The sequence below is a fragment of the Drosophila obscura genome, unplaced genomic scaffold (genome assembly GCF_018151105.1).
Source record: "Drosophila obscura isolate BZ-5 IFL unplaced genomic scaffold, ASM1815110v1 contig_200, whole genome shotgun sequence".
Taxonomy (NCBI): Eukaryota; Metazoa; Arthropoda; class Insecta; order Diptera; family Drosophilidae; genus Drosophila; species Drosophila obscura.
In genome coordinates, this window is record NW_024542791.1 from 2948227 (window position 1) to 2974429 (window position 26203).

The 26203-nt window shown below is 40.5% G+C and overlaps 2 protein-coding genes across 2 annotated transcripts in view; one reads left to right on the forward strand and one right to left on the reverse strand.

The window, feature by feature from the left end:
* Positions 1–26203, reverse strand: part of LOC111077916 (MKRN2 opposite strand protein) — a 69344-nt gene that overhangs the window by 26907 nt on the left and 16234 nt on the right. The window contains exon 2 of the mRNA XM_022372396.2: positions 5327–5457. The gene's annotated coding sequence lies outside the window, so the exon portion shown is untranslated. The remainder of the gene's footprint in view (positions 1–5326; positions 5458–26203) is intronic.
* The window catches only part of LOC111077847 (protein eyes shut), a 68079-nt gene that overhangs the window by 23769 nt on the left and 18107 nt on the right, over positions 1–26203 (forward strand). The window contains exons 3-5 of the mRNA XM_022372301.2: positions 984–1132; positions 17160–17312; positions 17410–19679. Coding sequence (XP_022227993.2) covers positions 984–1132; positions 17160–17312; positions 17410–19679 — 2572 coding nt within the window. The remainder of the gene's footprint in view (positions 1–983; positions 1133–17159; positions 17313–17409; positions 19680–26203) is intronic.

The following is a 26203-nucleotide window of genomic DNA, read 5'->3' on the forward strand; positions in this document are numbered from 1 at the left end:
CAACAAAAAAAAAACAAACCAATCCCCCATGTCTACCAAATATTTATTTCCACTACTCAAGTGTAATGTGGCGCTGCCTCTCAAAGTTTATTGCACTCAAAAGGCTAAAGGATATGGATAGATAGGAGTATGTACTGTGTGCAATTCGGGTTATTGGTGGATCTATTTATAAAGAAAAAAAAAGCAGAGAAACAAGTACATGGAAATTGAAATGGAAGGAATATCCATTGAGTATACACAATATATTTCCTCTATGAATGACATTCAACAATGGCTCTTAGTTTTGATTATTGGTACTCTTTCCTGCAAGTGGAGATGGCAGCGTGACTAAAATCACAAAATCAAGCGATAGTTCTGCATAATTTTACTTCATATTTACTTAATATTTACTTCATCTTTTGCGCACAGTACCATACATATCTAGCCTGAAGCCTTAAATAGCTCCCAAGAGTATGCAATATCTAAATATAAAATGTAAGAAACATTCGCTGGATTCCGTGATCGTAATCCTCGCCGATAGACCTTTAAGCTCACGCTGCCATCTCTAGCCTGGACAGTGCCTTCACTTCAATTACTACAAACTGCCGTTATTGTCTGGGCGTGTTGTATACCGTAATACGCGTACATACGGATACGAGTACTTACTTCCATATATATCGTATATCGTTCCTGTTCTGTGTACTCCCCATATTGTGCCATTTGCTGAAAATATTTTTATCTAAAGCAAATTTTTTGTTGCTTTACTTTTTTACCTCTGACTCTCTTGCTCACTCATCCTCTCTCTCTCTCCCCTTTCTATATTTTTCCATGTCTTTTATGTGCGGGTGCTTTTTTCCCCAACGTTTGATGCATCATTGACACACCGTTCCGTTCCACCTACAAAAACAACAACAACAACAAAAAACAACACAAAAACATGGAACAAAAAAATGGGGGAACAAAAAAAAACTAACGTGTTCCGATAACAACAACGATAACAACAGCTCGTACTCGTGCTACTGCATTGATGGCTATACAGGGATCCAGTGCCAAACGAATTGGGATGAATGCTGGTCGGGGCCCTGTCAAAATGGCGGGACATGTGTGGACGGTGTGGCCTACTACAATTGTACGTGTCCGGAAGGATTTTCTGGTAAGTGTACTATATATATATATATATACTAAATACATACATATGCGGGGTGTGGTACATGAGGTTTATTTTTGGGAGCAGCAGCAACAGCAGCATCACCATGGAATATGGTGGGAAACCCAACAGAACTAAAACGCTGCAAAGCTCTGTGATAGAGGGTTACGAGGGCACGGGCAAGGTATACGGATTGAAGTGGGAGTGCTGAAGTTTTTTTCTCCTCCTGCAGTTCCACTTTTCCACGTGCAAAATGTATTTTTATTAAGCCAACATAAAAAACAAACCCAGGAGGAGTCTCTCTGGATCCGAGACACACACACAGACACACCGACAGACAGACAGATAGATGGGGGATACGCGTACTCCAGCAAATAGAGCGAAATTCCTGCTAGGACCTCTACATCCTGCCCGCAAACGTATTTGTAAAATTTACGCGGTGGGGTACGAGAAAAGGAAAATGTAGTGTAAAATAAAAATATAACATACAATGGCGAGTTTTTACTTATTTCTCCAGGACTTGCTCACACATGTCTATCTGTTTTTTTCTTTTTTAAGGCGTGCTCCAAAAGCGGGGGTGTAGACTGAAAGAGAGGGGGAACGGGGTCAAAAAAGGAGAACATCCAAAAGTACGGAAAGCAAACGAAAAGAAAATGGTGCACTCATTGAAGTGGAGATGCTTTTAATACCCTAACCTAAGCGATTGACCAGTGAATCGAAAGGGGTCTAGACGATTTGAGCGAAAGTTTTGAGCAATAAGACAAGAGCAAAATAATAAATAAAATAGATGCAAAAAATTAAGTAGTTTTCAATAGCTTAGGTAAGATACATATAATATTGTTTTTATTCTTTTACAAAAATACAATTACAGAACTCGATTATGTTTTGCATGTTTACTTTCATTATAATTACTATTACTATTATTTAACAGCTTAAAACGGTTTAATGATGAGATATGTGAATGGGAAAGGCAGCTTTGTCTTTAAATCTTTAAATAAGACAGAAATTGTATATTAAATATATAACTTAATATTTAATATTTGAAATAATTAATCTGAAACTTCTGGAAACATTTACATATTATTCACTTTAATATACATTTATCAATTTTAGAATCTTGTCTTAAAAATCTTATTTATAAAGGAGAAATAGGTAGGGATTATTTTTAAATTTGTATGTAACAACTGAGCTGTTGCAAAGTACTCGATTTCATGCAAAATGTTAAGACAGACGTCTTAAATGTAATCTAGTCATCATGCTTAAGCATTTCCCCCACAAAACTATAATTTCTATTCCACTTCGGGCTTCTATTTTGCCTGTCAGAAATGTCAATCAAATATTTACCCCTAAAATCCATTTCCCAAAAATATCAATATCCGTTAGAGGGTATCCGTAAATGGGAAAAAGTAGAAAAGAAAACAATCTACTCAGTGAGAGTAGATCTGCAGAGGCGTCAAAACGAAGAAATGGGAGAAGCACGAGAGCAGGAGATCCCATGGCTGGCAAACCAACTTTAATGTGGTCTATTGTGGTAGTCAATGTTGGGTGCTTAACTTGCCACTTGCCACTGCTGGCACAGCCACTGCTCCGAGCTCCGAGCTCCGTGCTCCGTGTGTGAGTGTTGGCCAAGTACGGAAGTCTAACCATGAATGTATCTAATGTTCATCCTTTTGGCTTCGTGTACTCGTACTTTCCTTCCCTCCCCTGCCACCCAACCCGCGTACACATAAACACATTTACTTATGCTACGTGTGAGAAGCACTTAGTGTCCGTTCGTGTCTCTCTTTTAGTTTCCTTTTTTCTCTCTTCGCTCCTCTTTGGCATCTCAGTGTGTGTGTGTGTGTGTTGGCCACAAAGTTGACTTTATAAAATTTAGTGAAATTTATAGCCAGCGTATAGGTGTGATATGTATCTGTATCTGTAGTCGCATCAACGCCAAACTAAAACCGAAATACAAATTGCAGCAAATTTGTTCTCAGAACTTTTCCTGATGAGTTCAACGGGGGAAAACCAGCTGAACAATCAGGCTAAAAGAGGTAAAAACAGACAGGGACAGTGTCTAAAAGATAAAAACAGACAGCATGGGGCGAGAAAAGTCATTGACTGACTCGTTTGGACCCAAAGAGTCTTGGGAATAAATTAAATATCAACGAATAAATGTAAGCTTAGCCCTCAACATGAGATACATGTGTTTTCCGGTCGATTGGTTGCATACATTTCAAATGGAAATAATGTGAAAGGAATGCCCAAGTTATTTAAAATGCCATTTTTAATTAAAAGCAGTTTTCAAATTAAAAGTCTGAATTTGGAATTTGTATTTTTTTTGCAGCTTTTGAGAAATATGAATATCAATTAAATCAAATTATTTTGGTTGAACGAAACGAATATTGAAGATTTATTTAATGAAATGAAAGCTAAGATGGATACAAAGGCAACCATTTTACGGGAGGCCATGTTTAAAATGAGCAATGAACACAAGATAGATATCTATTGATATCAGATTACCCAAATTACGCATACGACCCGTTTAACATATTCTTTCTGATCATTTTTCACCATTATGAACACTAATAATGTCATTATTTATTATTATTTAATTATTATCAAATATTCCACATGCCAAAAATCCCATTTAAATCCAAAAATATTATTCCCAAATATGACATCACTCATGCGACCGTTTAGCAAAGTTTTCTCGTTCCCCCCCAAAAACAGTTCAGAGAATCAGAAACAATTGCATTAATTTAGCATAAATACAGTAGAATAGAGAGCAGAGCAGAGCCGAGCAGAACGCACGGAAAACAAAGGCCCACAAAAGCATAAGCACTGCAAATGAAATCAACACAAAAACAAATAAAATTATGCACTGCAATCTCTCTGTGGAGTCCAGGCCCCTGATCTCCCCCCATAGCCATACAACTCTCCACCGATTTTCACAGAGGAAACTAAGCGATTCCATTGCAAATTGCTCTCCAAAAAAGCACGGAAAAAAGACAAATTCAAATGTAAATAAAGCACAAAAAATTGCATAACAAATTCAGAGCCACAAAAAAGAGAGGAAAAAGAAATATGCTTTTGGCAAGAATGGCCGCACAAAAAATTATATATATATATATACGTATATACAAAACACATATAAAATAAATAGATTTTTTACCAAAGGCACGCGAAATCGTCGGAAATGAAGCCATAAACTATGCAAAAAGTTCACGGAAAAATAAAATGCCATGAAACCAGAGAGGAAGTACAGCAGCCTTGGGCGGTTAAAACTTTAGATACCCTTGGAGATCTATGAGAATCTCATGGATTTCATGGAACAAGTTGCTCAGGAATGTATAAAAACATCAGCCACTACACTTTGATTTGTAGAACTAAACAAATTTTTACTGAAGAGATATAATTTTTTACCGATCTATTTTTATCGTTTATGTGGCAGTTTAGTCTATGGAAAATCTTAATCGAAAGAATTGATTCATAGGGTTCAAGGGGAACAAGTATTCTGGAACAGGACAAACTTTTATTAGCTCTCGATTTTTGTAGGTGTGTTTTTTTCCCAGCCTTCTCAAAACAGCTATACCCTCTACTAGGGTACAAAGAATTTAGTTAAAAAGAACACAAATTCAGCACAAATTTTGAAATGAAATGCACTGCATCAATGGTAGGTAAGGAGTTGTTGGAGGGGCGTAGGTTTTCCGAAAAGAAAACAAAGCGAAAGTAACGGATGCAAAGAGTTCTAAAGAGGAAAAGTGGGTGGGAAAATGGCACGGGGTTTTATAGGGGAACTCTGGGCGAGAGGATGGACAGACGCCTCGGGGCATTATTTAACCGCTCATTGAGTTTTGGAAAGCTTTCACCTTGGCAAAAACCTCACTTATTCCATCTCTTCTTCCGGTCCAATCCCCTTTTCGTGGGCATTAACAAAAAAATGTTCCAAATGCAAATGAAAGAGACCGCCAGTTAATGCTGGGGAGAGAAAGAGACAGCGGTATTCTAATTAATTTTATGAGCCACACCCCACCCCTCTGGCTATGGCTCTAACCTCTGCATTGCATTGCGCATATTTTTGGCAGGCCTTTCCCTTTTTTCGGGCTTTTTTTTTAAGGGTGGAGGCTCAACGTTTTATGCCTTTTGAAGTGGTTGCAGCTGGGCTGCAGGATATATAGAGAAATGTGGATCATGATTTTTCACTGTTCCACTTACCAATTCTTTGTGTTGCTTTTCTACGATTTCCTCTTTAAAGGTAAAAGTAGATCCTTTGATTTGGTTTTGGTGTATCTCCTTTTGGCAGCTATGACTGGGCTTTGGCCCAGTTAATTAGGCTGATTGAGAAGCTGAAATGGATACGAAATTAGAGGGATTAAAATTTAAAAATTATACGACAGATAAAAGGATATTAGAATGAAGGAAATAAAATAAATAATAATAAATATATAATTTCTAGCTACGCTTCGATATTAAAATATCGATATTTTTTATTTGTCGCGGTAAACTATGATCATATTTACTTTACAGAATCAGAATTCAGATGGATCAACCAATTTAAATACTCCTATGTGCTCGTTTTTTCACAGCTTAAAAATGTACTATGCCAAAATTTCATACGCTGAAAAATTCCATGGAAAGAAATAATTTTTTTGTCTAGACTGCATACATATTTACTCCCACCAGCATTGGTTTAAGTCTCCTTATTTGCGAAAACAACTGACTAATCGTACAGAAATCCACGCTAATCCGCTAGCTAATACCCGAGAATCTGTCTGCATCTGCTTGAATGCTGCCGCTTGTGATGTTCCCTTCAGTTATGGTATTCAAGATACCACATTGCAATGAAGACATTAACAATTGTACAGGCTCCCTCCACCAAGGCATTCGCAATCTTCTCTCCATGTAAGCCTGCAATCCCCAACAGCTTAACCTTGCTCTCCATGCTCTACATACGCAACACTCCCTGTGCAATCCAATAACAAAGCATGGGCATGCCTTTGTCCTATGGCTCCTTGGATGCTGGCCTTTATGCAATCATAGCAGCCGCCATTGAGAGGCGAAGGGAAACTGTAGGGATAGAGAGAGAACGAGAGACTGCAACGTGAAAACAATGCAATGGAGGAAGGTCCTTCCTGCGCCTATTCTCCATTGAAATTTCGCATTTCACATTCACGCAAATGCAGCAAATCAACAATAAAAAAATGAATAAAGGAATGGCTGTAAGTTTTTATACAAAGCGAAGAGGGGAATACTCTGCCAGAAGTGCAGAGAAGTGCTGATATAAAACTATGAGTTTGAGAGGGTTTTGAAAAGATATTAGGATATATGGATTGGAAGTTATATATGTATAAGCTATCCCAGAAATCTGTACCACACATTCTTTTGAGGGATCATTATAATTTCCCCATTCAATTTCGAAATACTGTATACATTTCTTGCCCAGCAAACATCCTCCCAAAGTTTTAATAACCTTTGAGTATAGAGTAATAATATGGAAATGCATTCAAATTGCAGCAAAATGCAGTTTGTGCCGCGTTTCGCTTTTTCTCTCATTTTTTTCTTTGCAATTTTTGCTCTGTTTTTTCCGCACTCACTTGATATTTTATCGTAATTTTCCTGGGCACTATAGTACACTTTTTTTTTTAGTAGCCTTGCTTCATCAGCGGCTTTTGAGCGGTGTGCGTGTGTGTGCATAAAATTTCACCGGTTCAGAAGGCGTCGGCTGTGTGTGTGTGTTCCTCCACATTTGATTGCACTTTTGCCACCGCCAATTCGAAATTTTGTGCACATTTTCATGTAGTCAGGGAGATACGCGTACATTCAATCAAGCATCAGGTTGCACATTCGCTGATTCATTCATTGATTTATGGCAGCTTCTTTAATCAGCATATGAAACTTAAATATTATATGCTCTTGCTCTTATGCCTTTGTAGAGGTTGCTTTCATTTTATTCCAAATTAAAGCAATGTGTAAAATTATAGAACTTCCCCAAAGGGTTAGTTTTGATAGGATCTACCTGATTTATTCACTTGAATAATTCCCCAATTTTAGTTGAAGCACAACAAATCGCCGAACATTCAATCACATGACTCAACGATTTGCATACATTTTTTATTTCAATTACCCCCAATTGAAATCACGAACCATTTATACACGAGTGTATTCTATATATAGAATCCGCATTTTCCATTTTCCAATCCGTATTGTCCTCATTCTAGAGTGCCGCGAACAGAGAGCTAATCAATGGCCCTTTGGGAATTAGTTTTGGTTCTCATTTTTGTTGTTTGTTTCCCTGTGTGTATTTGTTTGCAACAACAGCTTAAAATATTCATGATATTATTGATTTTATAATGGCAGTTAACAGCAACAGAGTTTGATGAACTTTTAAGAGCGTAACCACACACACACACACACACACACTTGGGTGGGCGTGGGTGAGATATTTTTAAATGGTTTATTATGGGTCCTGGGATTAGTCGTGTAATCAAATGCTATTAGGTTTCTTTTTATTTTTTCTGTGCAGCAGCTGTGATTAAAATGTTGAATGGCAAATTGTTTGGGCATAAAAAAATAAGTTCAATTGGTTTAAATTCACAAAAAAACATGAGTACATTCCTCAATTAAGAGATCTGCTGTAAGCTGTTAATATAATCTTTTTCATTCAGTTACAATATACAAAATAGCACAAAAATCACGTATTTAATGTTAAAGAAGTTGCAAGTCAGATTTAATATGGTCTGTAGCGGTGGCTTATTTTCAAAAGATGTTAGTATACTTAAACGAAGTAAAAACGATGAAATAGAAAATTTGGAGGTGATTTTCTTCGTTGTAATTTAATAGCTATAATTTCGGTTCTAAAATGGAGAGTAATTAATTCAAGCTTACATGCTAAGATCGATTACGAGCCGTGTGGATCGTAAGATCAATAACAGTGAGCGATAACAGTGAGCTGTGTCCGGGAGCGCACACAAGCTGTTAATGTAGAGCGGTAACAGAGATCTTTAACAGACTGTTAGCATTTGGTGTCAACTGCGCTGTTGCGCTGTGAGAGCTGCTGCCCTCAAAAAATATTAAGTTTACCAACCTTAGCCTACATATTAGTTACCCCACTCATACATTTAATTACCTTCAACCCCGTTCTACCCACCTTCTAAGCAAACAAGCTTTCTGTATCCCTGACAATATTTTCCGATTAAGGTCAAAGACAACCAACCAAAGAGCTCAAAGCATTGCCACTACACTTTATTTTTCTAGCGCCTTTTATCGATCTTTGGTTATCAACCAATGTGCCAGAAGTTCGTTAATTAATTGGTTCAAAGCACCAAAAAGGAAAAGCCCCCACATACTTATAGCAAATAAGGCGCACATGGTACATATGTACATGTATACAAACATACATACATACATATGTATGTACATATATCTTCATCCTTCGATTTTGTGCAATCTGAAAATGCGATTTTCGCACTCATAAATTTGCCCATTGAATTTTCAACACACAATACTTTCTAATTTTACGCAACGTTGCCGGAGCCAGACCATAGAAAATTGCCAGAAGAGAGGCTCCTTTATCCCACGTATCCCACCCAGCCCTCCGCCCACATTCAATGTAAAAGCCAAAGAAATTTCTCTGCAAGGTGAAAAATTCAATAGAATTCGGCTTTGGGGGTTGGGCTGCAAAACGAATGGGGAAAAACTGGAAATCAGTGCTGGGGAAATGTTGTACAAAATGCAATTAATTAAACGCGCTAATACATGAGCAGATGTACGTGTGAGGTTATGCAGCTCCTAGCCTTAAAATTGCCGTGAAAATGAGCTTCTCTTCTAGGTGCCCTAGCTGCCCCTTCCCTTGCCTTCGTTCTTATTGTCCTCTGCCAGTGGCAAGGTTTTCTCTTTGGCAGTAGCAAAAAAAAATAGAAAACACAAGAAGCGAAGGTTGTTATCGAGTGCCGAAACATAAGATACCCTAGATCAATTGTTCTTATAAAAGGTGTATAATTTAGTCATTTGATATTTTAGGGAAAATATAGAAAAATATAAGCTAAGTTCGATACTAAGGAACTAGTTTTGCTCTAATGATACGTCTTTTGAGTATATACTTCCCACCAAAATAATCAAACCCCCTTGTAGGGTATACAAAATGGAAACGTGGCAATTGAAAGAGCAACAATGCGCACCACAAGACATTCAAGTGCAGAGCTGAGACCCACCAATCCAATGCGAACCACCATTCACACCCACCTTAGATATGCGAATTCGAATTGGTGACTGGATCGCCGCTCCCGTCTGTGCACTAGCGGAGTGACATGAATGGCACAAGATTCTCGACTGCGGGCTGTGTGGATAGCTGAGTGAATGAATACCGTGATTAGTTTCTCCGTCGCATTTGAACGCAGCACGAGGCAGCATGAGGCATGCTGCAGCATCAGCAGGAGATGAACCCAAAGTGCATTTCATTGCTCACTGTCGCAGGTCCCAAGCAGCGATTTACGGCAATGGATTCCCAAAAGGAATAGCTGTCCAATCCAAAACCCCCCCAATTCAATGATAATAGATTGGCCCAGGCACTGGCTGAGATTAGTTTCGCATACAAATTGCCGAAGGGACGTGGCTCAAATTCCAACAAGCTAAATGGTATTCTTAGTGCTGTATAATTGAAGATTTCGAAATGAATAAACCAATATCCATTGTGCTTATTTTGGCGAAAGGTAACAAAAGTTGCAGCAAATGGGAATTCGTTGGGGATTTTAAATGTCGCTAAAATGGGTAGGGGATTAAAGCTATTGAAAATACTGAATTTATGCTCAGTCTTATATGCACTCGTAAACAAATGTTTCTAATATATCAGGGGGCTCGCATCGGGGTCGCTACATCGACTAGATTTAATTATTGAATGCCAGATTATGCGCTTATGACTATTGAAGTCAGAGGTGTTGAAAGCATTCATAAAAGAGGAAAAAAAATAAGTTTACAAAAATAACCAACATTAGGGAATCACAAAACCAATCAAGCTTAGCTACCTCCTTGAAATTCTCTTAAAACCATACCTTATATCCTCTATAATCCCGTGCAACATGTTCCTCTTCGATTCACCGTACTCAAAGGATTTTCCATTTTCCATTTCAAAGTAAAATTGTTGATTAAGCAAATCACACAATAACCGAACACGTATGCCCCTTTGTAGTGAAATCCCCCCTGCACGTAATTATGATTTAAGAATGGATCCTGATCTTTGTTTGGCACATGATGCAGTTTGCAGTTTGCAGTGCACTCATTCGTTCATTTATGCATTCATTCAAAGTTGCTTTCATCGGAAGAAAGGAAGGAAAAAATGCAGGAAAAATGTGCAAGCAGCAAAAGCAACAGAATATGGAAGCATAAAATGGCAACGAAATGTGCAATATTTTCAACTCATGCACCTTTACGAGTATAAACGATGCCAGATTTCGAATGCACACACACACACACACACATTCCACTCTCCCTCCTTCTCTTTTTCACTGAACATATAGATATTGTATATTTCTTGGGGGAAAAAGTAACAAGCAAATAAGAAGCACAAAATGTGTGCAGATAAAATTCAAATTTCAATTTGTGCATCGACTGCAAACGGACTGGGAAGAGGTGGGAAAAAACGAGAGCGTAGATGGTTTCCCCGGGGGGCGGAACAAGGGATAGGGACAGAAGGTTGTGGGGGTGCTATGGCCATGTTTATTGTGACTCGAAGCCAAAACAAATGTTCGTACCTTGTTGCACAAATGTTTACAGTTCGCTGCCAGCAGCCACAACAACCTGCAGCACAGTAAACAAAAAAAAGAATCCAAACACAATAAGAAAATATAACAAGAAAACGATGAAGGAGCAAAAGTACGAGTACCATGACAGGCAAAACTTAACTATAAAGAAAAATGGCAAACGACAAGCGTCGAGATGAATGGAGAAAAGTTATGGGGAATAGTACGAGTGGAGATTGGAAACTTCTGAGGAAATCCCTGGGATGCGATGCTCGAGAGAGAGAGTGAGATCGGGGTCAACAAAATCAATCAAATGTTACGAGTACAAAGAAAGTTACAACTAAACATTAGTCATGGAAACAAGAAAAGGGATCACAACAAACCAATACAAGTTATGAGGAAAGAAAAGTTTTAATAGGAAATTAAACGGAGTCCAGATCAACATAACCAATCCTAAGGTAAATCACCACAAAACAGAAAATAAAAAGAAGGTTAAAGTAGGTTTAGAAATTCAACAACAGAATGGTCCTAGAAGAAAAAGATTTTCCTATTTTGTAACCCGAAACGTATGGAAAGAATTCAAATTATATGGGAAATAGGGATTTTTCGGGCTCACGAAAATCAATAAAAATTCGTTAAATTAGCCATAGAACAATCACAAATAATAAACAGCAGTTACGAGAAAAAACACAGAAATTTCAACAAAATGATCGGCAAAAAATTATTTGTATTCATTTCACTTAAGCCATGAAAAAATATACCTTAATGGTATGTAAATTCCAAGAAAATCAGGGCTTAGATCATAATATTCTTTGAGTCAATTTCCATTTTAAGCTTAACTTATTACCCGAATACTTATGCATTCAATGCATTCCATTCATTCTACAGAGAAACATTTATCAATCTCGGAGTGAAACCAAACCCGAATCGTTATCAATATTTGAGCAACACTTAAAATTTGATTAATGGTTTTTGTTTTGTTTTAAATATTCCGACAATCGAAATAAAGCATTGCCTACCACGTTCTGTTTTTATTTTTTCTGTCGAAAATCCACAAATGGAAAGCCAAAACCAAAACCGAAGAGGGAACACGAACAACCAGAGCTCCGTCCATTAAGCGCACAAAAACAGAGAGACCGATGCAAGTGGGGAAAAAGAGTGAACATTGTGCGTTCAATTCGAAAAAATTCATTCATAAAACATGGCCCGTAGATTGCGGCGCAGTGGGTGTAGCACGGCATTTTTCCGTGCCCACAGAAATGACCAGAGAGCACACCCTACCCCCCAATGCCCATCCCTAACGCCAACCCTCTTACAGACCCACGCACATGGTGAAATAAAATGAAAATCGATTTTCACTTTAACGACTTCACACATAACAGAGAGAGAGAGAGAGAGAGAGAGAGGGGGCCGTTGGAGGGAGAGAAGTTGGTAAGAAAAAGTATTGCAAAGGCCTCGATGAAACCACAAACGGAGCCAAAACAATGAACAAGAAAAACCAGAAATCATCGTCAATGCAATAGGAAAAGGTAACCCCAGACGCCAGACCATACCATACCACACATATATAGAAGGGGGTAGGTGGGTTAAGAACTGTGCCTGTATGGTGTGCCTTCTACGTACTACTCGGGTCTGCTCTGGACGCCTTTTGCCGTTTTGTATGTGTGTGTGTGCTTGACCACTTCCTGTATTTGTGCATGAATTGGAGCGTAATGTGACATTTCATGTGTCTGCTTTGGGGCGCAAAAACAGAAGAAAAAAAAAATAGAAAAAACCATTTTTGTTTTTACCAGCAGCAGCAGTAGCAGTAGCAGTCCACAGCAGAAGAAATTGTTGACTCTTGTGCAACATTTCGTATGCGCAATAAAGTGAATTATGCCACTGCAGATGAGCAAATGTAGAGATCCGTAATTGAAGACCCAGATCGGGTACAGTTTTTAAATTATACGGCCAACCATAAAGATAATTGATATATTCGAAACAACTTTAAAGACCAGTAAAATATCATAAAACAAAATGCGATTGCCTTGCTTTTGCCATACCGGCCATAAACAAATTGAAATGTGCATTGCAATGTCCATCCAGAGATTCCCAGCGTCCGACTTGATGTGAGTTTACGGCCAGGAATGGCAGGGGAAATGGAAACTGTTGCTTGTCATGAAATATGAGAATGTGCCGCAGCGCAGTCCTAGGCTGGCTGGCTGGCTGACTGTCCTGCCATATCCATTACTCAATCGAAATGAAAGCCAGAAAACAGGACAGTCCTGGGGTGTCTTTGCACCCATAAATTTGTATACGATTCTTCTTTTTTTATGGTGTGTATTTCAAAGAAATAATTCACCCAAGAAATGATATGCTAAATATTGAAACTGCTTGATGATGGCATAAAATGTTTTCAGATGATGATTGAGAGTGTTCTTTTTACGCGCCCTAAAAAAAATGGTATTCTCTATTAGGTTAGAGGGTAGCAAATGCTCCTAGAGAAGCTTATTTTTGAGCTGCATATCTGCACAGCTTTTTGGCCTCAAAAGTTTAGTTTTCACTGTGATAATTTTCCATTCGTTCACTAATAAACACATCCCATTAAAATTGCTAGAAAATAAACCTTAAAGACCCTGACACTCCTGGCAAAATAATTATTCAAGCAAAGCCACATTTGCAAATTGGAAATGTCAATCCTTGGGTGGCACTAGCACATTTGGAGGCACTATAATTGAACTAATTTGTAGCCTGAAATGGAAACACGCTGCCAGAAGTGTTGCAACATAAATTAATGATTTGTTAGTCAGATGAAAATTATCATTTAAATTATCATCTACAGCAGCAGGACGACAAAGCAAATGCAATCATCATTTGGACTGAGAAAATATGCAATTGAAATTTTCAACAGCAAACCAAAGACATTGCTTGATTAGATATTTCTCGAATGCAGATACAAATGCAAAGACAAACAAATGACTTGGACAGACATCCTATGCTCTTGAGGACTCCTCAGGATTTAGGTATCTCTCAGTGTCCGTTGGCTTCTTTGCTTTTGGTTGCCGTTCGCCCGTTTTTGTGTTGATTTAGTGCTTATGCAAATTTAATATGTGTTCGGAACTATGGTTGCTACCCTGTCTACCAGTTCCCTCATATCATTTGCATAGACTTACATTATTGTTGCATTATAAGCCAGACAAGGCTCCTCCCTTCCAACACCATAGATATAGAGCCACAGACACACGCACACATACACATATTTATCTTTTATGACCGCTCGCCAGCTGCAGTTTTAGTTGTTCTTCTTTTTTACACGGTATTCGAAGAGTTGATGGGATAGTTGTAAATGTGTGTGTAGCAGCGAATTTAATTTCTAAAATATTTACCATCACCGGCACTAAAGTTGATATTGATATTTGAACACAATTCTGAAGTAACAAAATTGTATTGAATTCCTTGAATTAAATTGACTTCCAAATCTTGTTGTATCTACAATTGGAATAATGCAGACAGGGCTTTTATCTTCCCAGCAACCAAATTTCATGCCCGAATTTAATGCCAAAAATCTGTGCTATCTCCAGTACTCAGAGAAAACTCTGAAGTAACTTTCCTTCAGTAGATATGCTATAGATGATGTCCTTAGAACGTTTGAACTAAAAAGAATATTATCTAAGAAATTAACAGAGTTCATTACGTTTGGATAATTATCACAGTCAGAACGAAGATAATAGAGTAAAACATAAACAGGTTTTCTTTGGAAATATATGTCTGGCTCAACTATTATTATTATGTGTGTATCTTAAAACTTTGATATCTTTTTTAGCTCATTATCAGAGATACTTCCCCCATAGCAGGTATCCCCAAGTCGCAATGCCTTCTCTTCTTATTAGTTTTATGGCTGGATGTCCGTCTGTGTATACACGAGCACTAAGTATTTCTATAATTTATGTGCTCGAGTGATAAATAGTTGGCCCTCTCAATGGCATCCACCCTGTCTGGCATCCCTGTTGATGCAATTTTGCGCATTAAATTAAGGAGCTTCTCTTTTGTTTTTTGGTGGGGCATTAATTTTGGGCAGAGAGCAAAGACATTTCCACGCCGACGTTTTTTTTTTTGACACTTTTGTTTCGACACTTTGAAGTGTTTTGCCTTTTTCTTCTACTCAGGAAGAAACTTGCTACAGACCCAGACACAGACACTTCAGAGAGATAGGCGAAACGAGGAAACTTTTGCCCAGAACAGGAGGGCGATGGAGAGGGAACAAACTTTAAGCATATTTCTCGCCAACTTGTTGCCAAAAGAGTTTTCTCCCCCCCCCAAGAAGGTGGATGGAAGATGCCAGAAAGCAAACTAAAAGGCGGGGCAATGCCGGGGCAAATAAATTTTACCCAAAGTTCGGCCAAACAAAATATTTCGCTGGCAATAAATTTGCAAAGAACACAAAAGACGAGAGGGAGAGAGAGCGGAAGAGGGAGACACATACGTGAATGATATCATACGCAGCGCATTGCAGTTGCAGTTGCAGTTGCAGTTTTGGGATGAGCAACTAAAACATTCACCATGGGGCGTCTGTGTGCCTCTCTCCCCCACAAACACACACACACACAAACATACAAAAGAGCAGATACTTGTCGTCGTTTGGCTGGCTGTCTGTCCGCTTGTCAGTTGCTTTGCCTTTTGGCAAAACACTGACTCTGACTCGGAGTTTTGGAAATGGAACTGTGACTGTGACTGCGACTGCAACTGAAGCGGCGGAGACCAAGTCAACGTCTCTGCAAGTTGTTGAGCAGAAAATTGAAAAGTATTTTCAAGCATTTGTTGCCATTGTTGGCCTGTCAAACTAGATATCCTCCAGCTGTGCAGATTACTCTATTCAATATTGGGCATAACCAACATGAACGGTGGCTAAAATCAGAACAGAATCTGGCTTTCATTTTACCGAGAAGTTATGGAAAATTATGCTTGGGATTGGTTGAAGTCACAGCAAGATAAACAATGAGAATATTATTGGTATGGTTTGGAAGTATGGAAGTTAAGACAATAGATAGGCAAATTTTTCATTAAATGAAACTAATAAAATAATGCCACTAATGCCACTTTACAGTAGCCTAATGACACGTTAGTTATACGAAGAGTGTGCGGTTTTCTCTTCCTTAAATATAAATCAATGAAATTCTGATATATGGGAATTTATGATATAAGTTCTAGCATTGTAATTATCGTTATTTAGGACTGATCAGTAAGGTCTCTATTCTTTTTTGAATGGCACTAAACTGCCAGCTGATCGAAAAATATTTATTCTTCTTCTGTAAATAATTACTAAAGGCATCGCTGGAAAGCCTTTCTTATTCCTAAGCCCTGAGCCAATAATCTCATAAAGAAAGAGCATGCAATTGCAGCTATTTCTCCCATTTATATTCCGCACTTGTTTTCGCTTTTACTCTGTTTCACTTTATATACGGAGAGTTTTGAAAGACAGCAACAAATTTTAGCCATGTGCCACACACAAGGACACACACACACACAGACACTCGCGCACACACTCCAAACAGAATCTGCAATGTGTATTTGTATTTGTGGATATCCTTTTGAATTGTTTAGATTGCTTACAACCAAATCAGCACTTGTAGGTTGCGTTTTGATTGCCATTGATGCTTTTTTTTTTTGAGGGAATAAAACCAATATCGAGGGGGGGGATAGAACATAGACAGATAGATAGATAGATAGATGGATTGATGGATTGGTTGAAGAGTAAAATAGCGAAATTTCCATTGGTAAATGCATAATGAAAGGTCATTCAGTTGCATGCAAAATCTGCTGAAGGATACCCACAGAACTGCAAACGAAAGGAGAGTCCAAAAGGGTTATCCGGGGATTTGAAAGAGAATTTATTGCAACGAAAATTCGAAAATGTAAACAAACTTCATTCCCTTTTGGTTATTAATTAAAATAGTTTGTGTGTGTGTGTGTGTGTTGAATGGAAACCAGTTTTTCTTTCAATTTTTTCTTAAGCCACAAACAGAAATTTCTTCGCAGAAAAAAAAATAGTCAACATTCAGCATTGAAATAGAAACAAAAAAGTAAAGCAATTAAATGCCATAAATAAACCACAAAATAATAACAATTATTCTTGCGGGCAGGGCAGGTCGGAGCCGGTCAAAAATAATTAAACCTCAAAACAAAATATCAAATAAATTGAGGCCATAAATAAATTAATTCCATTTCAGTTTATACAATAGAATAATGGCATGTACTCGTATTTATTTCCATAATTAAAATGGTGTGAGCGAAATTTATACATGCTTTCAATTTGTGTTTGTTTCCTTCGTACACAGGAACCCAGTGCGAGGAGAATGTCGATGAATGCATGTCGAATCCGTGCCAGAATGGCGGACAATGTCGGGACCGGACTAATGGCTATATATGCACCTGCCAGCCTGGCTATCTGGGGGATCATTGTGAACTGGATGTGGCCGTCTGCGATACGGGTAAGTCGTCACAAAAGCCTCGAATGTCTATAGGAAAATATGCCGAAGAGGGGACGACTCGACTCTTTCAACATTTTTCTTTTCTTTCATGTTCCAGGAACTGGTGCACGTTGCCAGCATGGTGGCGAATGCATTGAAGGACCTGGCCTCGAGTTCACCTGCGAATGTCCTGCTGGCTGGCATGGACGCATCTGTCAGGAGGAGATCAACGAATGTGAATCGTCGCCGTGCCAGAATGGCGGCGTTTGTGTCGACAAATTGGCGGCCTATGCCTGTGCCTGTCCCATGGGCTATACGGGCATCAACTGCGAGGAGGAGATACTCATCTGTGCGGACAATCCCTGCCAGAACAATGCCCTCTGCCTCATGGAGGAGGGCATCCCGACCTGCTACTGTGTGCCCGACTATCATGGCGAGAAGTGCGAGTATCAGTACGATGAGTGCCAGCTGGGGCCGCGCTGCATGAACGGTGGCGTCTGCATCGATGGCGTAGATACCTTCTCCTGCTCCTGCCCCCCACTGCTGACGGGCATGCTCTGCGAGTGTCTGATGGTGGGTGAGGAGTCCTTGGACTGCAATTACACTGCACCAGCCACCCAGGCCACACCCACACGTGCCACGACCACAACATCCACGCTGGCACCGCCCACGGTGCGGCCTGTCACGCCGCCGGAGACGACCCTTGCCCCGCAACTGCCCGAAGAGCCCGTGGAGCCGCCTGTGGGCGCAACCACCGAAGCGGCGGCCGCCTCTTCCGAGGAGGTTTCAGTGGAGATTAAACCACTGACAATGGCACCACCCGAGAGCGGCAGTCACAGTGTGTCTGTGGAGCAAACCACAGTGGGTCCAGAGGTGCCCGAACCACAGCCAGAACCCCCCCAACCAGGCACTACCGCAGCTCCTGGGGTCAGTGCTGCTGGCTCTTCGGGTTCTTCCTCGGAGGAAACACCCAGCATCTACACCACTCTGCCACCGCTGCCACGCACCACATCTGCCTCGGCAGAAGCCTCTGGCGAGGTTGTCACATCCGAAGAGTTCACCACGGTACCCCGCTTCGAGGTGAGTGGCAGTGGCAGCGAAGAAGCCACCACATTGCGTCCCACTGCACCACCCAGCATCACCCAGGCTGTGGACTATGCCACATCCTCCTCCGTCTCCTCCTCCTCCTCTTCGAGCTCGGAGTCTGCCGAACAGCAGCCCATGGCCACCACCCCGGCGTCGATCTTCGTGCAGCGTGTGACGACCATCGAGACGAGCATCTCTGTGGATTATGGCAGTGCCACGCCCACACCAACGCCCTACTATCCACAGTTGGAGACAACTACAACGCGAGTGGTGCCTGTGCCCAGGCCCACCTTTGCCACAGAGCCACCACTGGAGCTGGAGGAGACCACCTCTACGCATCACCTCTGGACAGAGGTGCCCACCACAGCGGCTCCGTTCTTCACGGAATATCCAGCCGAGGTGCTGATAACCACCCACAGGACGAGCGCAGGCAGATTCACAACAGTCCAACCACCACCACGTGGCACGACAATCTCCGGCTCCCCAGAGGAATACGAAACATCGTCCATAGAGCTATCCACGGTGCACACGCCCCACATAGTGGTGACCATTCTGGACAGCAATGCCAGCATTCCACAGCTGATTACAACAACGGCAGTGCCGCCCACCACGCATCATCACCATCATCATCACGAGCACGAGACGACAGTTGAGCCGGGCGAGACCGTCAGCACGCTGCCCACATCCATCGAGGAGGATGAGCACCAGCATCACCATCATTATCATCCCCAGCACACGCCGCATGTGGTTGTTACCACGCCCATGCCGGTGGAGATTACCACGGGAGTGGCCATGCAGACAGAGGATCTGATTGGAGTGCAACAGCCTGCACCAGAGACTACAGTGGAGCCGTACATACCGCCAGAGACAACAATGCCGCCGCCTGTGCCATCTGTGCCGCTCACTACGCTAAGACCTTTGCCTCTGCCCACGCTGAGACCTACACCAACGGAACCAACCACTGCGGCTCCCACAATGCCTCCCACTGCAGCTCCCACTCTGCCGCCTGCTACGCTGCCACCCCCTACGATTCCACCTACGCCGCCATCCACACAATCCGCACAAACACTGCCGCCACCCACGCAGCACGCAGTCTACAGCACGCCCGAAGGGCCGCCGGCACAGACGAGGCAGCCCGTCGTCACAGAGAGCAGCGAGGAGGTCGAGGGCTCGAACACAGTGGCCAGTGGAGGACGACCGGGTGCCAGTGGTGTGCCCGAGGAGAAGGCCGGAGATGTGGACTGCATCAAGTTGGGCTGCTACAATGGCGGCACCTGCGTAACCACGTCGGAGGGTTCCAGGGTAAGTAAAACCAATTGAATCCACTTAGACCTCCGCCCGACTCCGACTCTGACTTCGACTTGGGAGTAGGTCAATCGATAGCAACACTTGGCGCCTCCAACGGAGTCGTTCGATTTGTTTGTTCGATGCGGAGAAACACACAAACAAACAAACACCCAAAAAGGGGCGTACGTATCGAAGGAGCAGTCAACTTCACAATTTTCAGCCCCATTGAGTTGCTAATTGGCCATGGAGTTTGGAGCTTTGGAGTTTGGAGGCTACACCGTTTGCCAGGCCCCACCTCTGTCTATTAATAACTCATTAAATATGCCAGTCTAGGGCTGCCCGAATTGCCCAGGCAATAGGTAAACAGGGCAGGCAGGGGACAAGCAAGGGAATCAACGGGGAGTCGATTAAAGGAGTACCCTAAAAAGTTAGCGAATTCATTGATCATTTTAATGGGGATATACGGAAATTTATATGTCTATAGATCAACTACTCCCATAGATGATGGCTCGATAATGATTAGCTCGAGACGCACAAGCGAATGGTTTAAAAGAGAACCCCCTATAATTGACAAAACAGAAACATCAATCATAGACAATCTAAATATATATCCCAGCAAACTAAAGGGGTATCTAGCTGATCTATACCCTCCTTCTACCTTTAAATCCTTAACAACGACAACAAGTCAGTTGCTATGCTCAATCTCTGGTGCATTTCTGGCTACAATTCCGAGTCTATGCAAATTGAGGAACTTTAATCAAAACCCTTTAATGGGATAAATTAGAAGCAGCAGCACTCACACCCACCACAAGCAGAAGCTGCACGAGCAGCAACTAAATTTGCAAATTGACAACTTGAAATGGCCCCACAGATGCCCAGGTGCACACGACTTCAGATCCAGAGAGATACAGCAGGTAGAGGATACGTATAGAGCGTAGTGCACAGATGTGGCCGGGTCATTCATACATAAATAATCAGTCATGTGGATGGGAAACGTGGGCACGGCACGGTGGGGGTCTGATATACACTGATTTGCAGCAGGACCTTCCCAGTATGTAGTTTGGGCCCAATGCTCAAACAATGAAAATTTACTAGCCATTCTTGTTAGATGTGCTTTAGTTTTGTAATTTGTAAAGTTATTAGGGCAGTTAATAATACAACTTATTGTTGAGAGTTTTGTCATTAATGCATTATGCAACACTAGAACCTATGGACCACTTCTGGAGCTCAAACTCTTTAGAAAGTTTTGTGTCAAGAAAAGTTCAAAGCAATTTTGTAATTATAAAAGATTCACGAAGAACTAAAGAAACTAAGTTGGGAAACATTTTTAAATATTCTGAAAATAATTCAATGCTTTGCAACACTATTTTGGGAGCCATTTAACCATTAAAACCAGTACAGACGCCTTACATAAAACTTAACCAATCAGAAATGTTTAATATTTTACGAAAGAGTACATTTTGGTTATCCTTTTGTGCTTCTGAAACCTTTTAAATAAATTAAACAGCATAAATATATTAAACCTTTTTATAAAATTACACAACACTTCGTATATTTACGAAAACGTTTCAAATCATTAAAAAGCACTTTAACCCATCATAATTTATTTTTATCAAATGAATTTCAATACCAATTTATATAAATCTTACCCATAAAATCACTCTGATAGCATTTCATTTTATATCAGCAGTCTTAAATCAATAGCCAACCCTCTAAACTCCATCCCATCCATCATACTGCTCTTAAAATAGTTAAGCCCTCTACATATTCATAAATATCAAATTCAACTGGCAATCAAAATTCATAGAAACACACAAAACCCTATACCTTTCATGCATTAGTTTCCCGAACAATTGCATTTCTCAGAACTTGAATCAAAAATCACTTTGAAACAAGTATTTCTGGCACATTTCCGGGGAAAACTTCTGCGCCCTCCCGCCCCCCATTCAACAGCAGCCCAATCTGTCTGCTCTTGCTCGTATTTTCAGGCAATTCCCTGTACCCCTTCACGGCATGTGAATTCTCAGAAAATGCCAATTGCTCTTATAAATGAATAGTTAAAAACTTTTTGGAAATACTCGTTCTCGTACTCGTACTCGTATTCGCACACGTAACAGTAGCATTAACAACAGACACAAAATATCAGGTAGAAAATCAGACACAAAATAGCAACAAAATGTTCACTTCGAAACCACAAAAAGCGTTCCCCAGAGTTGCGCTCCAAACAATAGAAGCCAGGCAGCCAGCAGGCCAGGTTCTGTATGCCAAAGTATGCCTATTCAACTATTTATGAAAATACTTGCGGTAATTTTACCCCCAAAAAAAGAGACACAAAATATGACCTGATGAGAGCGAGGGGGAGGAGTATCGAATTTTCCTGGCCAACTCTGGGGCCATTAAATGTGGCAGGCAGGCAGGCAGACCCAAAATATGGACAGTCCCCAGCGTAACACGCAACAAAATTTCGAATGACTACTAATAACTGGTAAATCGGAAAATTGTGCACAAAGCAATGGCATGCATGATTCCCATAGGGGTATATGTATAGTGGGCCATGGGGGGGTGGTAATTTGCTATTGTTTTCGGTTTCATATTTCCTGAAATTTTCTGCTGTACAGCAATTTCACCCTAGTCGAACACTGACTAAAGGAAAGTGTACATACGCGGATTGGAATACATTGTTTGTGCATGGCAGGCAGCCGGCTGACAGTTTTGCTTAACTACCAGAAATATTAATTGCAAGAGGGTTTGCGTGTACTAAAAAAAGGATTCTAAATTGATTTTAAATGAAATTTAACCTTTTTTTATGTGTTACACAAGACTGTTCTGCAGATCAGCGATTTTTTAAAATAATAAATAATAAAAAATTATTTTTCAATATTTTAAATCAGTTTTAATTGTAGTTTCCAGATATGAAGTTCAGGTTACATTCATTAAAAGTATCTTCTTCTACATAAAGTTCAAGCCATATTAAACCATTTTCTGGCATTAAACAGCACTCGTTCAAGGTTACTCCTTACTCTAATATTTATATACAAAAATTGAGACCATCCCCAACGCTGTTCCCTGCCATTAAATAACTTAACACCCATATACCGATAATTGTAGCCCAGCACGCTACACCTCATTCATAAACCATTTCATGACCATGAAGGTCAACGGATATTGCAGTATCTGGATGACCACAAGCGACCAGCGTAGTCTATTAGAGCCACCCCACGCATATGGCCGCACATATGTCAGAGAGCCAAAGAGGGCTCCCCAACCGTTAGCCAAATTAGCAACAGCACCGCATGCAATTCCAGTTTTTTACGACCGAAACGTGAGCCCTGCCGATAGGAGAGTCGCCGACGCAGGGCTAATTTATACGTACAATTCACTCGAAAGAGAGAAGGGCTGAGGGGCAGGCAGCAGCATGACGAATTGGGGTCGCCCTCGAGGGACAGCGATAGGTGGCATAGGTGCAGTCACACTTTCACACTTGATGATGGCCATAGGATGGATGGAAATTTGTATAAGGATTTATTTTGTGCGAGGTAAAAGCTGCCTTTGTACAGAAAATTTCTTTAAATTTCCGTGGGGCATTCGAAGGGTCTGGCAGCACTGTTACAGTTACTGTTACTTACAGTCGCTTGCCAGCACTCTTCAAACTTACCCAACACTATCAAAACAGCGGAAATTGCACTCAAACAGCGTGTGCTTGCCACATAACGCATGTTATTTTAAAACTTTATAAATTACATCTCCTTTCTTTGTATTTCTACAAGACAGCTGTTGCAACTTTTTACCAACACTCCAGACACTTAACCAACACTAATGCCAACTTATTTATGGCAGAGAGTACCCGCTGTTCCCACCCCCTCCCAGTTAATGAGTTAACAAAGCCAACTGGCAATTTATTTCGAAAGTTGTTGCCAACACGCGTAGATCTCCAAAGTGTACCTATGAATCATGCACCACACAGCAACTAACACAGATAAAACCCAGCCACGCACACCCATGCACATAGACTCATACACGGAGAGAGCCTGCGAGAGAGAGAGAGTCGTTTGGCCACATGCTAACAAGAAAAAAATTAAATTTTCATAATAAATTTAAGGCTTGAGTGAGTGACACAGCACCGCAGGATGACTTTGTTAGGGCATGACAGGACGCCCACAAGCAGGCTTAGAACCAAACAGGATGCAGGAGAAGTCCTCCTATTTTTCTGTATACTCAACTTAACTTTTAACACGCTTCGACATGACCTAATATAATTAAAAAATAATTAATATAATTTCAGTTATTAAGATATAAAATTTAAAAAGAATAGAGACTTTAAATTTTGTTTTTAAAAAATAAGAGCCACGCTACTGCGTACTCTTGTGGGTATAGCTTACAGATCGCAACTTTATACACCCCAGTCTTCGAATTATAATGAAGACAAAACCGTTACTTAGCCAGAGTTATATAGGGATATAATCATCTAATTGTTAACAAAGAAATGACAGAGAATTATTAACAGAGAAATGTGAAAACATATTAGACTACAATTTGCAGGGCTATCTTTATTTTCCTAACTTTATCCTGAGAAAGCAGAAGGGCTCCTAAAAGACTGAGCAAAAAGATGGGTGATAAATAGAAATCTGTAAACCTGAAGTAGGAGGATCATTGAACACTTTATTCTTAGCGTTTCAAACATCCTATCAAAATTGTAGTACCCGCTTTTAGGGTACAATAAAGTAAAAGTGACACAGAGAAAGAGACAGAGCGTGAGTGAGCTAGGGACATAAGAGTCTGCTGCAAGTGGGCGAAAATTATTTCATAGAGCATATGCCACTTTATTGTTGCCAAGTAATTTAACTAACTGCTCAAACACACACATACACAAAGTCATAAGAGCACACACACACACAGAAGACAAAGCTTTTGTTAATTTTGAGAGATTCTCTCGTTTTTTCTACACACCACCTAGCACTCCCCACTCTTTTCATTTGTATAAAGAGACAAAAAAAAGAGAAAAGAGAGACAGACCGGGCAGGAAAGACAGACACTTACATATGTCAGCTGTCATATTGGTTAAGCAAGTGTGCGTTATGAGTGTGGGGGGGAGGCATTCTCCAAAAGAGCGAGGGAGAGGAAATAAGCCAAGGAGGAGAGAGATAGCGAGAGAGAGGGCAACGGGGTACACAGGGGTGAGGCTATGCTGCGTGTGGCACACGGAGAAGTGCAGGCAAAGTGGCACTCGCACTGGCACTCGGCGAAAGTCACTCGTAAAGTGGCATTAAGCACATTTCAAGTGCTACCCCGCCGAGTTTTTGGTTTTCGGAAAATGTTTTTCCTGGCTTTTCCCAACCAATCCTCCGCCTCCCCTTTCTCCTTCTGCTCTTTCATACCGCTGCTCTGTGTCTACTGTCTGCATTGCGTTTGCTTTTGCCGCACACCGCCAATGCCACTAATGAAAATTTTGTTGAGCCCTTTTAGGCGCCTCTGCCACTGCCGCTGCTGCCACATATCTCCCCGTCCTTAATGCGTCCTGAGCTTGTCAGTATCAGGCCTCTACATCCTCTTTCAGCTCCTGCAATGGCCTTTATGAAGAGTGCACTTCACTCACATTCAGACCATTCCAGGCATTTGCCCGTTGACATTTCAAAAAGCGTGTTACAATTAATTTCCATCTGGCCGAAACGCAATGAAACCGAATCAACAGGAAACACACACAAACAGAGGGTCATACTGGGCAGTGAGAATATTTGAGTAGGATTATGCCATGAAATTGATGGGGTTGAAGGGAATCTCTGAGAATAATATAGGTTTTTTCTGGCTCTGAATCAACACTGACTGAATTTAACTTTAAATTAAAGCCAGCAGCTAAGATACGTACACTCGAAAACTTAAAATAAAAAAACCCAGCTACTTAAAGAACGTTTAATAATAAATTAATGCTGCAAACACAAGTCAGATCTGAGTCTTGGAATTCTGCACTTAATATTAATAAAAATAAATGCAACAAAAATAAAAAAATTAATTAAAAGAAAATACGAAAATGTTTCCTTTTATACACTTCACAAATTTTAACTTCTTTCATTCACTTTCAGTTTAATTTTAAAAAAAAATGCATTGAATAGCTAAACGTTTTATATTCATACATTCCCCTGATTACATTTTAAATAAATTCTCAGAAATTTCCATATGTTTAAGGACCCAAAAAAAAACAAAGCCCCGGCACATCATTTCCGTTTGCCTCAGCCTCCGATTCTATTTTTTCCACACCCCTTCCTCATCAGCATTTAAATCTAAAGTCTGCCACATGTTTGCCCCTGACTACCCATTTTCATTTCTGTTATTTTTATAAATTTTTGCTGGTTCAGTTTGGTTTTGGTGTTTGGGCCAACATTCATTATGCGCCAAGCGAATGCCGCAAGGTCAAAAGCTTTAATTAAAATGTTTCCTGTTAGCAGGGCACATGCGCTCGCCAGAGTACGTAATAGTATTCCCACGCACATCAGTGCAGAGAGCCAACACACAAAAACAACACTGAAAAGTGCCGACAAAAAAAT